At 44.2% G+C, this 14,298-nt stretch overlaps 6 protein-coding genes across 6 annotated transcripts; 4 read left to right on the forward strand and 2 right to left on the reverse strand.

Moving 5' to 3' along the window:
- Positions 1–1,961: 1,961 nt before the first annotated feature.
- Positions 1,962–3,789, forward strand: TSTA_116730 (conidial pigment biosynthesis oxidase Abr1/brown 1; the record flags this gene model as incomplete). The annotated part of the gene is made up of 3 exons (XM_002481831.1): positions 1,962–2,297; positions 2,365–3,665; positions 3,750–3,789. 3 exons carry the CDS (start codon positions 1,962–1,964, stop codon positions 3,778–3,780), a joined length of 1,668 nt encoding a protein of 555 aa, XP_002481876.1. The 3' UTR covers positions 3,781–3,789.
- Positions 3,790–4,173: 384 nt separating this feature from the next.
- Positions 4,174–6,171, reverse strand: TSTA_116740 (conidial pigment biosynthesis protein Ayg1). Its single transcript, XM_002481832.1, has 5 exons — positions 5,791–6,171; positions 4,897–5,729; positions 4,703–4,835; positions 4,565–4,638; positions 4,174–4,496 (listed from the first exon to the last, which is right to left on the reverse strand). The coding sequence occupies exons 1-5, from the start codon at positions 5,881–5,883 to the stop codon at positions 4,388–4,390; spliced, it is 1,242 nt and encodes a 413-aa protein (XP_002481877.1). The 5' UTR covers positions 5,884–6,171; the 3' UTR covers positions 4,174–4,387.
- Positions 6,172–7,047: 876 nt separating this feature from the next.
- On the reverse strand, positions 7,048–7,945 carry TSTA_116750 (conidial pigment biosynthesis 1,3,6,8-tetrahydroxynaphthalene reductase Arp2; the record flags this gene model as incomplete). The annotated part of the gene is made up of 2 exons (XM_002481833.1): positions 7,048–7,085; positions 7,156–7,945. The coding sequence occupies 2 exons, from the start codon at positions 7,943–7,945 to the stop codon at positions 7,048–7,050; spliced, it is 828 nt and encodes a 275-aa protein (XP_002481878.1).
- A 711-nt stretch (positions 7,946–8,656) lies between these two features.
- Positions 8,657–9,618, forward strand: TSTA_116760 (conidial pigment biosynthesis scytalone dehydratase Arp1). Its single transcript, XM_002481834.1, has 4 exons — positions 8,657–8,927; positions 8,991–9,046; positions 9,105–9,146; positions 9,222–9,618. Exons 1-4 carry the CDS (start codon positions 8,672–8,674, stop codon positions 9,582–9,584), a joined length of 717 nt encoding a protein of 238 aa, XP_002481879.1. The 5' UTR covers positions 8,657–8,671; the 3' UTR covers positions 9,585–9,618.
- Positions 9,619–9,770: 152 nt separating this feature from the next.
- On the forward strand, positions 9,771–10,884 carry TSTA_116770 (uncharacterized protein; the record flags this gene model as incomplete). The annotated part of the gene is made up of 2 exons (XM_002481835.1): positions 9,771–9,793; positions 9,858–10,884. The coding sequence occupies 2 exons, from the start codon at positions 9,771–9,773 to the stop codon at positions 10,867–10,869; spliced, it is 1,035 nt and encodes a 344-aa protein (XP_002481880.1). The 3' UTR covers positions 10,870–10,884.
- Positions 10,885–11,609: 725 nt separating this feature from the next.
- On the forward strand, positions 11,610–13,794 carry TSTA_116780 (conidial pigment biosynthesis oxidase Arb2; the record flags this gene model as incomplete). The annotated part of the gene is made up of 4 exons (XM_002481836.1): positions 11,610–11,857; positions 11,925–12,095; positions 12,186–12,356; positions 12,435–13,794. 4 exons carry the CDS (start codon positions 11,610–11,612, stop codon positions 13,627–13,629), a joined length of 1,785 nt encoding a protein of 594 aa, XP_002481881.1. The 3' UTR covers positions 13,630–13,794.
- Positions 13,795–14,298: the final 504 nt, after the last annotated feature.

Below are 14,298 nucleotides of genomic sequence, written 5' to 3' on the forward strand. Positions count from 1 at the left end.
TCACTTTTCCTGAGCGATAAAGGTGCTTTTAGTCGCGATGATCTCCAAGAGCAAATGTCAATGTGATGAAGTGATTAGAGCCACTTTCGCCAAGCGGGGCAGGCCATCTTATACATAATAATTAATCTGCTCACTTCAAAGGGATTGGAATCTGATGCTACTGCTTAAAAGGTCGTTAGTGCATCTTGAGATCTAGCCACTCATCTATGCGAGTTTGTAACGTCTGATATTTCCGTGAGATTAAAGCTACGGACTGGAGAGATTTGCGGATCATGCTAACTTTATCGGAGATGATCTCCAGTTCTCTACCGATTATAGTTACGTGTCTGTGTTGTGACAGGCTTGAGATACGAATAAGTAGTACTATGTGAGGACTGGAAATTAGACCATTTGACCAAAATCGAGGCTCGTTATGGGGTGGTAATTTGTATGGTTTATGAGGGCATTTCGAGGCGTCGCGGTATTTCCAGCTCAAAATATGGTTGTCTTTTATATATTCTGTGGTCGTACATGTATAACCTACCTGTCAGGCGTTTACATAGCTGACAAGGTCAAGCTTTATTGACGTTAGGGTTTGCTGATACGAGGTACAGGTAAAAACGGGGATAACCCTATTATCCATCCAGGCTGAGGCTGATAGTTAACTTAGCCCTAAGAACAACTCAGGCATAAATCGGACAGTACCCGATAGTTACAGATATCGAACGAGTCATAATCTTCTATGCACTATCTTTGCCTTGTCCTATCAAATATGTCTGAATGTGACTTGCAGCCTTGGTATTTAGCAATTCACTACTGCATTCTGCATCCCTGATGAAGTTGTGCATGGAATAGATCAGGGTTTGAACACAACAAACCAACATAAGACCCGGGTTCTTCTACCCCTTCATTGGTCATTTAAACTGGCACCTAGATAAGCAGGGAACGTGGATAAAATTATCGGCCTTATTTTGGAGATCCTAATAAAAATTTCCGAAACCGTGCGAGTCTTCTCCTTTGGACTATGAAGTCTTATCCGTTAACGACCACTCTGTACTCGGATACACTGGTGATCAGCAACCAACGTTACGATACTGCTGCAACCCAATTAATTGGGCAGAGGAACCTTGGGAAATATGAATTGCTTTCCCACCTCATCTTTACCGCAGCAACTGGAACATCACCCTAATTCCCCAGGTCAGGAGTTGACTTTTGTTCAAGTCATCTCGACCAGGGTGGAGGACCACTACCCCATGTCTCACCAGGCATAGCCATAAGCAAAATTCCGAAGATTACCAGTATGGGAATTTGCATTACAGTCTTATCATTCAAGTGCTATCTCCTCCGGATGAGATGTAACAGCAAAATAGCGAGCTTGATGTAACCGTTGATGAAGGTCGGCGATGTTATACTTTTGCAATCTTCCGAGTCTCTAGAAATACTTTTATGTATCTTATTTTGCTCTAAATATTTGTTTATTTCTCGCCAATTGATCACCAGGTACATTATCGGAAATATTCTGAACAGATGCAAGGGGTATTTCGGCACTCTAACTACACCTATAGACTGAGATTCGACTACCCACCACTTGATCCTAGCGGAATTCTACGTGTGTCCAGATCTTCAGGTCAGCCTCCTTATCTTTCGACGAATTGCGTTCTGTTGTTGACGATGTTGCGAGAATATAAGCATTCCGCAATCTCAATTTGTGCTTCGCGTCGGTATTTCCACAAACGACTAAATCAAAACATCCTGTTATTGGATAACTTCATGCTATTCTGTTCGAATAAATAGAAGCAATTGAGTCTATCCTTTTTCTTTCTGTTCTCCTGTCTGGTAGGTTTTCGGCACCGTCTAGTCAATCGTTAGAAGTTGACGTTTTTGTGCCTTTTTCTCAATCCTTTTCGATCGTTACTTCCAACTAATAGTCAATCTTTACATTTCTTTTCAATTGTGGGCTGACAGAGATATAAGTCGCTCATATGATTCCTTCATTTGCATTACTGTTCGTTTCTGGCCTTGTGCAGTTTGTTGCCGCCAAGGATGTCTACCTCCAGTGGGATGTTACTTGGGTCAATGCTGCCCCGGATAGCTATGAAAGGCCGGTAATTGGTATTAATAATGAATGGCCGTGTCCACAAGTCGATGTTGATGTCGGTGACCGGTTGATTGTGGATGTGACGAATAGCCTGGGAAACCAGTCTACTGCTATTCACTGGCATGGCATACATCAGTATACTTCCGGTACTATGGATGGCGCTTCAGATGTTTCCCAATGCCCTATTCCTCCCGGGTCAACTATCCGTTACAATTTTACGGTAAGCATCCAAAACCAATAGGCTTCTACCACTGTGGACATCTCGTTAATTCTACTTGTCATCCTAGCTCGATCAAGCTGGTACATATTGGTATCATTCACATAATATGGGACAGTATCCCGATGGCTTGCGCGGCCCATTGATTGTTCACGATCCAAGTCCTCCATTTGAATGGGATGATGAGTTTACAGTCACCTTGACAGACTGGTATCACCAGGAGATGCCCGAGCTCCTTGACCAGTATGAATCGACCGACAATGCACAGAGCAACGCTGGGGATGAACCGGTCCCTGACGTTGCATTGATCAATGACTCGACACAGTCACAGTTCAAAGTCCAACCAGGCAAGACATACTTGGTCCGCTTCATCTGCGTTGGAAACTGGCCTGGCCATGCATTCTTGTTTGACGACCATGAAATGACCGTTGTGGAAATCGACGGTGTCTGGGTGGAACCCTACCCAGTGGGGGAGAGGAACATTCGAATTGCCCCCGGCCAACGTATGAGTGTTCTCATCAAGACCAAAGATGATGCAAGCAAAAACTATGCTTTCTGGGATACCATTGACATCAATATGATGTTCGTTTACGAGAACAAGCCCATCCCGGAACACTATAACCCTAATGCTACTGCATGGCTCGTGTATGATGAGTCTTTGCCGCTACCACCGCCTCCAGTTATCAATGAGTTTGACTTTATTGATGACTTGTCGTTTGTGCCATATGATCGCACGCCACTGCTGGAACCGGTGGATCATCAAATCATTCTCAATACTGGTCACACTACCATCAACGGAATCAGCCGGTTCACGATCAATGGTCGGACCTATATGCCCCAACAAGTGCCTACACTTTACACAGCGTTAACCATCGGCCCGAAGTACTACAACAACCCTGCTGTGTACGGGGACGTGAACCCGATTATCCTCAAGCATAACGACGTCGTAGAAATTGTGATTAACAACTACCACAATAACCTTCACCCGTGGCACTTGCACGGCCATCAGTTTCAGGTTCTACAACGCACTAATGTTGACGGCGGCTTCTTTAACGGTTATTACGCGAATGTCTCTTCCACTCCGGTCATACGTGACACCATCATGGTGCAGAATAATGGCCATGCTGTTATTCGGTTCCGTGCTGACAATCCCGGTGTCTGGCTCTTACATTGCCATATTGAATGGCATGTTGAAGCCGGATTTGTGGTTACAATAATTGAGGCACCAGACCAATTTCAAAATATGTACAGATCAAAAGACCATATTCGTATCTGTGATGCCTATGGATCGCCTTCTAGCGGAAACGCGGCAGGAAAGCAGGGAACAAACCTACAGGGAGCAAATAACTATATCTATCCAGGCGATTCAGGGTAAGTTTTTCTCATTTTCTTTGCTCAAATGTTGCCAATGGACTAGGTTTCCTGACTGTTATGTCCGCGCTAACTCCGAATTAGGGCTTCTTACCCGCCACCTACGTTCCCATAAATAATATCAACTGATTTCCGTTTTCAACTATACCTACCTACCTAGCTAGGTACTCACTCGTTTATTTCCTCTTAGAGCATAATAGTCACCCTTTTCTTTTATTCGACGTTCACTTCTGTTCTTATCATTCCTTTACGACTCGTTGGAACTCGAGAAGTGGCATACTCACTACTCCCTAGAGATACGTCTATTTTAATGTTTTTTTCAAATGCATTCATGATGTACATAGCAGCATTGGATTTTGAGTTATCTCTTAATATATTACTACAAAAGTTGGTGTTTATAACTTTGTGTATCAATCGATGGAGTTCGGCACAGGAAATCCCGAAGAAGTCTCATACTGTACAAGCACACTGGCTGTCATCTACCTACATATGTAGATACAGAGCCCTGGAAATATAGAGAATAATTAATTCAATAATGACTTGCGACAGCTAAATACAAAATGAAAGTGCGTCCTAAATACGTACCGTCTGTTCCAATCTCCTCACTTACCCTCCAGCAGGGCTCGGTAATGTTTCGATAGGTAAAATGAAAATGAAAAAACGAAATAACAATGCAAATAAGGACCAAATGCAGTATCTCTCCCCACCCTGTGTAGCATACCTCAGTTTCGCAATCCTGGATTATCTCCCTTGGTTAGAAGATTCTCGAACCACTCGTATGCCACGGCCAGGGTGTCTGGATAGCCCATATGTGCCAATTTCTCAACAAAACTGTGACACGTGTTAGTAGATTGCAAAGTAACAACGTTAATACATATTTATATGGGTAAGTGACATACCGGCCTTCCTTGGGACTTCCATGGTTGAACAGTATCAAAGAGTCTTCGATTGGAACTACACCGTCATCGATACCCTGTCAATCATGGTTAATTTCCGTTCCTGAATAGTCTATGGGAAAACAAGGGTAGGACACCCACATTCAACAATAGAAGCCTGCATGAAGGTTTTTTCACAATGCCATTTTCTAGTAGTGAAAACTTGTTTTGTCCATCCTTTATGAAATCTTCCACGTTCTGGAAGCCAAATTTCTCAGCCATGGCCTTGGATATTCTGTATATCTCGTCAGTACACTAGTTCAATTACTGTATTTCCAGAGAGACTAGAAACCCACATGAATGGGTACTCATGATCATCAATCCTTTCTAGCCACTTTTCGCTTAGAAAATGGTGAGTACCCGGTCCGTGTGCTACGCAACCCAAAAATTGGTTGCGATGAGTCGAAGCAGCTCGAACAGCATAATAACCACCAGCACTCAAACCCCATGCAGCAATTTTCTTGAGATTGAACTCTGGTCTGGAGGCAATATACGCCAGCACAGAGTTCCACAGCCGATCAACTGATTCTGGGTCGGCAGGATCAGCAGGGCAGTCTGCTGTACCTGGAATTTCACAGATGACAGTTGCCCATCCGCGACCAACAAGTTCGTGGGTGCGCTGAGAATTGTCGCATCGATATCCGTCTAGACCGGTCATAAGTAGGACGACGGGGACTTGGTTGGTTATATCCGCTTGCTGTGGAATGCGAATAAGTAGTGGGATGGTCTCGCCATCCTTGCCCGCACGGTACTTGTGAGGGATGATTACTTCGTTGATGGGCGGACTCCATGTAGAAGCGGCTTTGAGGTAGACTTCTTTTTGGCGATCGAAGGCGGCACGCTTGAGAGGGCTTGTGACAGTATTGCCTTCAGTGATGGTACTAACGTAGGGGAAGCGTGAGATGCGATATACTACTGCTGCACGGCGGTAGTACTCTGCTGCTTTATCCCAAATACCGCGTTCTGCAGCTTCGAAAGCCTTGGTCTCGAGTGCCTTTGCTGTGGGCAGAAATGCGTTTGTATATTCGTCCGTGTACGCGTCATTGATATTCTCGGCAATGAGGGTTTCGAAGATGGGCTTAAAATCTTCGAAAGCACCGTCATGGAAAGGGTAGACGGCTTTTAGGCACTGTTTCCGAAGTGTAAGTACACTTTTTATCGGGATTAGAGGCTGGATAAATGCTTCTTACAGCTGCTTCCCATTTCGACTCCCACAAACCCTTGATTGAGTTCTTGTGCGGATAAATCGCATAGAATTTGTCACCCAAAATCCAGTTTATCATCTTGTTGATTAAGGGTAAGGACTATTGAAGAGAGAGTATAGAGAAAGAAAGGCAGAATGGGGGAAAATTGAGCAGAGAGACACTCATCGCCTTGATGTTTGCCCTTTGTACTTGAAGCTAAAAACCTTTGAAATCAAAGTGAGTGTAAGCCTAGTCCAAATGCGCTCCTGGTGTTCTCTTTAGATCGAGGTAAAATGTGTCATCAGGGCTCGTTTCCAAGGTCGGAATGAAGTATCTTCCGTCTGCAGATAGAACGTGGGCTGTGGCCAGATTCAGCCCACTTACCTCGAAACAAGGGCTAAGAATACTCTCCATATGCCTATATATAGCTTTGTAAGATCCACGAAAGGCATGCATTCCATTGTCCCAGTTTCCGATTGCAACCGCTGTTCGATCGCCAAGATAGGGCTTTGTATCCACATTGCTCGAGTTTGAGCATCCAATTGTGCAATTCGGATGCATTCAAATCATGTGTTGCTTGAATGACATCTATTATAAAAAAAATTACAATTTCTACAGCAAGGGGGCTGAAATACTGTTGTCTAAAAGTTGCACAAGGGCTAAGATTTCGTAGATATTGCCTCCTTGGTCTTGGTGTCCAGACACTTTCCGAAAACGGAAACCATGTCCTAATTAGGAAATTATTGTTCATCATGGATCATCTTATCGAGGCGCAACATGTGCTTCGACCGTATCATTGTTGATCCTATGCTATGATTACCGGAAATCTTTTAATATGCCTATTGGATATATATGACGCAATTAAAGCTGGTTTGTACGTCTGTGGCTGTCGTGTCCAACTGCCATTACAGCCTTAGCCTTACATCGATGCTTCATGCAGGATTTCAATGCAAAAATAGATTGTGCAACTCTAGACTCCTAGAATAAATACTTTCAAGGGTATGTATCCTAATGGCGATGAGCAGATATGCTTCGTCAACGTGTACGTCTACAGTGCTTTGTTGTTCATAACAGATTACTCAAATAGGCTTGGTAAAAATAGAATACTAGTATTTGCATAAGGAGCAATAGCTTGTACCTAGGTATGAATATGAATTCCATACCAGCGTATTTACAGATAAGACAAATAACGAACTCTAAACCGAAAACTGCAGAATATATTTGAAGTGTAGTTGTCAGGTTTCTGCCTGGGACGTAGTTGGTTTAGATATTGGCACCTCCGTTGACAGGAATAGTTTGTCCTAAATAAAATAACATCAACGATTAGTAATCTATATAATATTATTAGAAAGATCTGAGGCGAAGACTCACCATTGATCCATTCACCGTCTGGACTGGCAAGGAAGCAAACGACCCGACCAATATCGGCTGGAACACCACACCTCTTGAGTGGACTACCGTTTGCCAAAGCAGTTTCGATCTCCTCTAAGGAAGAAGTTTTGTCACAGCCTGCGGCGTATCGCCAAGCATTTGCCAGCCACATATCACTCTTGATGCCAGCGGGCGCTATAGCGTTTACTGTGCAGCGCTTCTCGCCGAAATCGGCAGCGAAACAGCGCGTGAAGCCTTCAATGGCCGATTTGCTACCGGCATACAGAGCATGGCCTGGGACACTGACACCGGCGGCAATGGAAGACATCAGAATCACTCGACCACCCTGCTCGATGTGCTTGTGGGCAGTTTTGGCGACGAAAAACTGGCCGCGAGTGTTGATGTTGAAAACCTCGTTGAAATCTTCTAAGGCTGTTTCACTCAATGGCTTGAATTTCTCGACTCCCGCGTTGGAAACAACAATATCGATGCGGCCAAAGTATCGGTGCACACTGTTGAACAAACTCTCGATCTCCTCGATTTTTGTAACGTCGGCTTTAAAAGCGGCACCGCGAGAGCCCTCAGCCTCGATAGACTGGATAATTTGGTTGGCAGAGCTGGCGCTGGACGAATAGTTGATGGCTACGTATGCCCCTCGTTTAGCGAGTTCAAGGGCAATACCGGCGCCAATACCGCGCCCACCTCCAGTGACAAGCGCTACTTTACCAAGGAGGGTGCGTGGCGTAGCATGGCAAGCGTTGTCATTTGTGCTGTTACTTGAAGCGATCATTGTGAATGATAAATGAATGAGAAGATAAAGGAAGAAGTGGAGTGTTCTTTAGGATTATTTAAGTGGTAGAGGGGAAAGAAGAGTATGTTATATTGGTTACAAATAACCGTTTCAGAACCTACGTAGCGTATTTCACGATAGGTTCGTTTGGCGCAGAATGGTTACTCGTGTCGGAATTCCCTTGCAGTAGGGGTATAGGACATTAACGACCGCGAGCGTGCCCCCCTTTCCAAAAATGGAAAGATATCATCCTCGACTTAGCTACCCCTGCTGAAATCAGAGGGCCTAGATATGTGTTGCATGCGTCCAAACAAATTGCACAGTGGTCATGTGTTGACCTCGACCTAAGGTACAATATGGCTTTTGGTCACATTCTGGGCTTGAAACTTTCCGTTTTCGGAAACACTTATATGTGGTTCTTTAGGGTACGTTGCAAAGCTAAGGAAGACAGGCAAACAAACAAATCTCCTCTCTAAATCCGGAAAAACCTGATTGTATGTTTTTCCATATTATTAACATAGGGTCGTTATTGCGCCGCAGGTGTGGTGGTACGTAGTCGGTTCCCAGCCTCCCATAGGCCATCCTCGTCTGTTCTCTATGTGTATGTAAATCAAGCTGGTTGGTTTTGGTGCAACGACATGAGGCGTAACATCATAGCATGCATTGCTTGCATCTATAAATTCAGAATTAATTTACTTTAATTTACGTAGTAGGGTGACTCCATAAATGAAAGCGCAGATTTCGTCCGGGGTCAGCTCTTCCGTTTTCTCACCCACGTTTGATCTGAACGTTTACTCGAAATTTGTCACTGTGTCAGGCAGTATTGACTTGTGCCGCAGAAGATATTTGGTTTCAACCTTTGTCAATATATCTAAACGAAAATATCTTCAAGGATTCAGCATGGCACCATCTCTGACAAAGGACGTTGAGCCGTCAAAGTTTGTGAGCTCTGGGAAACCAAACCTGGACATTAGCTTTCAAGGTAACATCTAGCAAATTATGTGTCTGCAGCTATTGAAATTTGACCGCTAAGTAGTTATACCAGATTTTCTCGAACTCTCCAAGGTCGTTTTCGACTGGGCAGACAGCTATGACTCCAAGGTAGCCAAGGCCATTCGATGCTTACAAGACGGAGTTGCAGAAACTAAAATAATTCCAGGACTGGGATCGACTCAGGGGAATCATTGCTCCAACTCTGACAGTACGTCACCTGCTGCCAGGCACACACGTGTCAAGAGAAGAATACTTGCGATCCTGGCTAACTACTATCATACAGGTCGACTACACCCAAATTGGGCTTGCCCGATGGGACTCAATAACTGCCAATGAGTACATGAAAATGATCACCGATCCAAGCTTCCTAGGCGATCCCACAGTCAAAACCCAGCATCTACTTGGCCAAACCTGGTGGGAAAAGATATCTGATACCGAAGTCGTCGGACACCACCAACTACGAGCTGCCCACCAGGTTTACACCGACATTGATTTAAAAACGGTCAAGGTCAAGGGTCATGGTCACGCTACAAACGAGCACTACTATCGCAAGGTGGATGGAGTATGGAAGTTTGCCGGTTTGAAGCCTACAGTTCGTTGGAATGAGTATCAGTTCGAGGATGTCTTCAAGGCTTGTCGCCACTAAGGAGCAATCTTATATACCTGTCTCCTAGGTCCAGACTCGCATAAAAGAAACGGATGATTGGAAACTGATTTCAGTAGCAAGCGCGACGGTGGAATGTTTGTTTGGAATGAAAGAAAATTCTTTGGTGACGGCCAGTGTCCTTGAAATACTAATAGACGTAGTATACCCCAACAGAAATCTTTAACAATGACATATCTTTCTTTGAGGAAGTATTTACAATCTGAAAATATAAGTCAGTTTATTTTCTTTCGAAGATTTTTAACTGTACTGCAGCGAGGAATACTCTCAAAAGATGAAATCAGCCATTTCTGTTCTGGGTGTTGGGGTGTTGCCCTTGTTATCCCTAGCTAGCAACACACCAGGATTCAGAGACGCAGAAGCAAGTCCCTTCACCGCCTTCCAATTTGAAGATAATGGATCATGGATTGCAAATATTGCTAATCGGCCGAATAACGATCTCGTTATAACCCGAACCGATGTACCAGAAGTATGGACAATCAATGTGGACGAAGGAACTGCTCAGGTGGCAACGAACATCTCGGACGCGAATAACTTGATCGGGATTTCATCTATTGATGACGACGAATACGTTGTCATTGCTGGAAACCTGGACACTACCACCCTCACACCAGAGGCAGGCTCATTCTCAGCTTGGAAAGTCTCTATCGACGGAGATGGTGTCGGTACGGCCAACTTGATTGCTGCAATTCCCGACGCTCAATTCTTACATGGAGTGGTGACATTTCAAAAGACGAGAGATACTGTTAATGTCCTCATTGCAGACGCTGGTCAGGGTGCACTCTACAAGCTAGATACGGCAAACGGCGAATACTCAATTGTGATTCAAGACGACGGCCTAGCTGGAGTGAACAACCTGCGCATGCAAAACGGATATCTTTACTTCACCGCAACCCAAAACAAAGTCTTTGGTCGTGTGCCTCTTGATCTCGAGGAGGGGACTGCCGTTGGACCTATAGAAACTATTCTGAACGACCAGACTATTGTCCCGGATGGTTTTGCTTTGGCTCCAAATGGAAGTGTGGCTTTTATGGCGACCTTCGTCCAAAATTCTATTATCGCAATTGACCTTGATGATGAAAATTATCCAACAAGCATTATATACGGTGGCATCAACTCAACTGATATTGCAGGGCCAACCACTGTTCAGTTCGTCCACAATGGGCCATGGGAAATACTTTATATCGCGACAAATGGTGGCCAAACTGCACCTGTTGGAGGAAGCTTCATAGAACCGGCAAAAATAGCTGGCATGTATCTTTTCTGAGCTCTAGCACATGTATTCAGGTATCTGGGATGTTGTGTGTTTGATTTCGGGTTTATGAACCATGCGATATGAGTAGTTCTTAATGTTGATCATCTTTTCTAGTAACTGCACACAGCCGTCGTAAACAAAGAAATGGCTTCTGGATGCTACTTGAAACCGTACTAGTTCATAATTCCTGAATGTAAAGATAGAAACTCGCTGATCGTGCAACCACATGTCGTCATTTTGATCGAGAACGAGACAGTCTTAAGTGGCAATAACGAGAGGTTGATTTCTAGAATTGTCGCTAGAATCTACTAACATCAATCTTCTGCGACTTCAACTGGAACCGATTGCTCAATATCTAGGAACGGGACCGAACTAGGGTTTACGGAGACGGCCCGAATTGCCGAGGAATGTTATTTTATATGGACATCCACGTCCGGACATATCTATACACTAGCTCGGAATGTATGAAAACAAAATTTGAATATACCGCCTTCCCAATGCGGTTATTTTGATGTTGAATGCATATTTTTCTTTCTATGCTATTTCCTCTTGTCGGATATTCTTACTGTAGCCGCAGCAATGTATCAGCTATAGGTATATCAAATTGCAATTCCACACAGGAAGCCACCCAGTCAAGGGGGCGGTTATTGATTCCAATTCGTGTGCGACTTCTACCCCTGCATTCTTCATTTGACTCTGAAAGAGGCTCTCACTTTCGCCTTTGTTCTGTTGTGTTGTAAAACACTCCAATTATGACACTTTCGCGTCGAGTGTTGCCAGCTGTGGCGTTTATAGTCACTTTTACCCATGGCGCTCGTGTCCACTTTGACCTTGACCTCACATGGCAGGTGGGTGCCCCAAATGGACAAGAAAGACAGATGATCTTTGTCAATGGACAATTCCCAGGACCACCGTTAGTTCTGGACCAAGGGGACGATGTGACGGTAACTGTCAGCAATCACTTACCATTCAATACCAGCGTGCATTTCCACGGAATTGAGTATGAGAAATAACCCGTTTATTCCTATTTTCTACCCAATGAACCTTTGTTAACGTGTTTCCTCCAGGCAAAAAAACACAGCATGGGCAGATGGAGTACCTGGCCTCACTCAGTGGGCCATAGCACCAGAGAATACGTTCATTTATCAATGGCATGCGAATGAATATGGTACTTATTGGTACCATTCCCACGACATGGCTACTCTGCAAGATGGTCTCTATGGCGCAATTCGTATCCGGTAAGTAGATCCTATGAGGCGTATGCTGGGACTGGTATCATTTCATCACCTACTTTTACTGACGGAAGTTCAAAATTGACTATAATGCAGGCCTTCTAAACAGACAGAAGATCCATTCGAAATGATTACAACTGATACCACCGAGCTGCGCGCTATAAGGCATGCAGTTCAGAATGCAGAGCTCATTATTGTCTCGGATTGGACTCAATATACCTCATTTGAGTACATGGATGCAATGAAACAGACAGGTTATGACATTTTGTATGTAACCTCCCTTGCTTCTTGTACTGATACGTATTTGAGGGTTCATGCATAATTGTGACTGACTTTCAAATACAGTTGCTCTGACAGCATCCTAATTCAAGGCAAGGGTTCCGTTTATTGCCCGCCACAGGGAGAATTAATCTCTTTGATGCCCGCTTCTGTCCAACATGTGCTACAGGCAAATGTCACTGATAAGGGATGTCTTCCCTTTGTCACTGGTACTCAGGGTCTCTGGGAACATCACGCAGAAAAGCTCCCCGCTAAACTCAACGAGGGTTGTGTGGCTAGCGAGGGGTCCAGGGCCACAGTAGAAGTCGACCCAAGCAATGGCTGGGCTAGTCTGAACTTCATCGGTGCAGCTAGTGAAAAAGCACTAGTTGTTTCTGTGGACGAACACCCAATGTGGATTTATGAAGTGGATGGCAGGTACATAGAGCCTCAGCTTGCTGACACATTCGAACTCTATAATGGTGAGCGGTATTCTGCTCTTATCAAACTTGATAAGGAGCCTGCCAACTACAACATCACCATTACCGACACCGGTGGCAACCAAATTATTGCCGGTTATGCAACTTTGCAGTATCGGGGCGCTGAGAATAATGCCAGGAAATCTGTGCCCTATATCAATTATGGTGGTCAGCCCACATCCCCCGATGTTGTTGCATTGAATGTTTCCGTCTTACCCCCTTTCCCAGAAATCCACCCTGCTGAAAAGGCAGATGATTTCTTTTTGTTGAATCTATCACGTATCAACTCCTCCTGGCAGTGGTCCCTAGGCGGTACCACATCCCTTCCAGCGGATCTTGACAGTATGGAACCAGTTCTATACAACAAGGACTCCCCTGGCCTCGAGAATGCCCTCAAAATCGCCACCAGAAATAACACCTGGGTCGATATCGTCTATCAATTGCGCTTATGGGACGCATCAATTACGCCTGTTCAGCCCCCTCACCCAATTCATAAACATTCGAACAAGATGTTTTTGATCGGCGCCGCACAGGGTATTTTCAATTGGTCCTCCATCGACGAAGGTGTTGCTGCAAGTCCGCAGAGTTTTTTCCTTGACATGCCTCTCTACAGAGACACATTTGTCACCTCTCCCCGAGGGGAAGCGTGGATAGCAATCAGATACTTTGTGCAAAATCCCGGACCTTTCTTGTTGCACTGTCACATGGAGACGCATCTATGGTCTGGAATGGGCATGGTTTTGTTGGATGGTTATGATGTTTGGGATCAAATCCAAAGTGGCTATTGGGATGATGCGTGTTAATACACTTCTTTAAGCTCATCTCTCGTGCAAGAAAACGAAGGTACGAGAGTTTGTTTGTTCATTCATAGAGATATACCCAGTATCAATGACTCTTTGGGCTTAATATCGGAGCTTCTACTCATATTTCATGCTTAAAATCGTGATGTCTGCTATACTTATATGCATTAATTTCCGAGTCCTTGTTCGTGTCAATACTATAATCCTGTTCGAACTGGCGGACAATTTCCAGGAATTAAAGCCATAAAAATTTTGCGTAGAATGAATGCTATGACGAAATTAGCAGTAAGGTTCATAAGCCCCAACTCATGCCCTCCAGGGCTGAAACCGACAAGTTATTTCAGTTGATTGCCGTATACGTATAAGTTTATACCAAGGTACATACCTAGATGTAGCACAAGGACAAATACCCAGCCTTGCGAAAAGCAGCCAGACCTACAAAGAGACTTAACAATATTTCAAGGTTTATATTCTTTGGACTATAGAAGTCGAATAATCATATTATATTTGAAATATTATTTTCCCGTACCTAAACTACCTTTTAATTTATGCATATAGCCTAGAACTTCGGACACATTCAATCTAGAAACAAAAAATGATCGAATAAGGACAAACAGTGAAGTTTTGGAAAGGAATGACCTGTGAGAAATATGAGAGAAATATGACCAAAAT

The sequence above is a fragment of the Talaromyces stipitatus genome, genomic scaffold, assembly GCF_000003125.1.
Source record: "Talaromyces stipitatus ATCC 10500 scf_1105507295555 genomic scaffold, whole genome shotgun sequence".
Classification (NCBI taxonomy): Eukaryota; Fungi; Ascomycota; class Eurotiomycetes; order Eurotiales; family Trichocomaceae; genus Talaromyces; species Talaromyces stipitatus.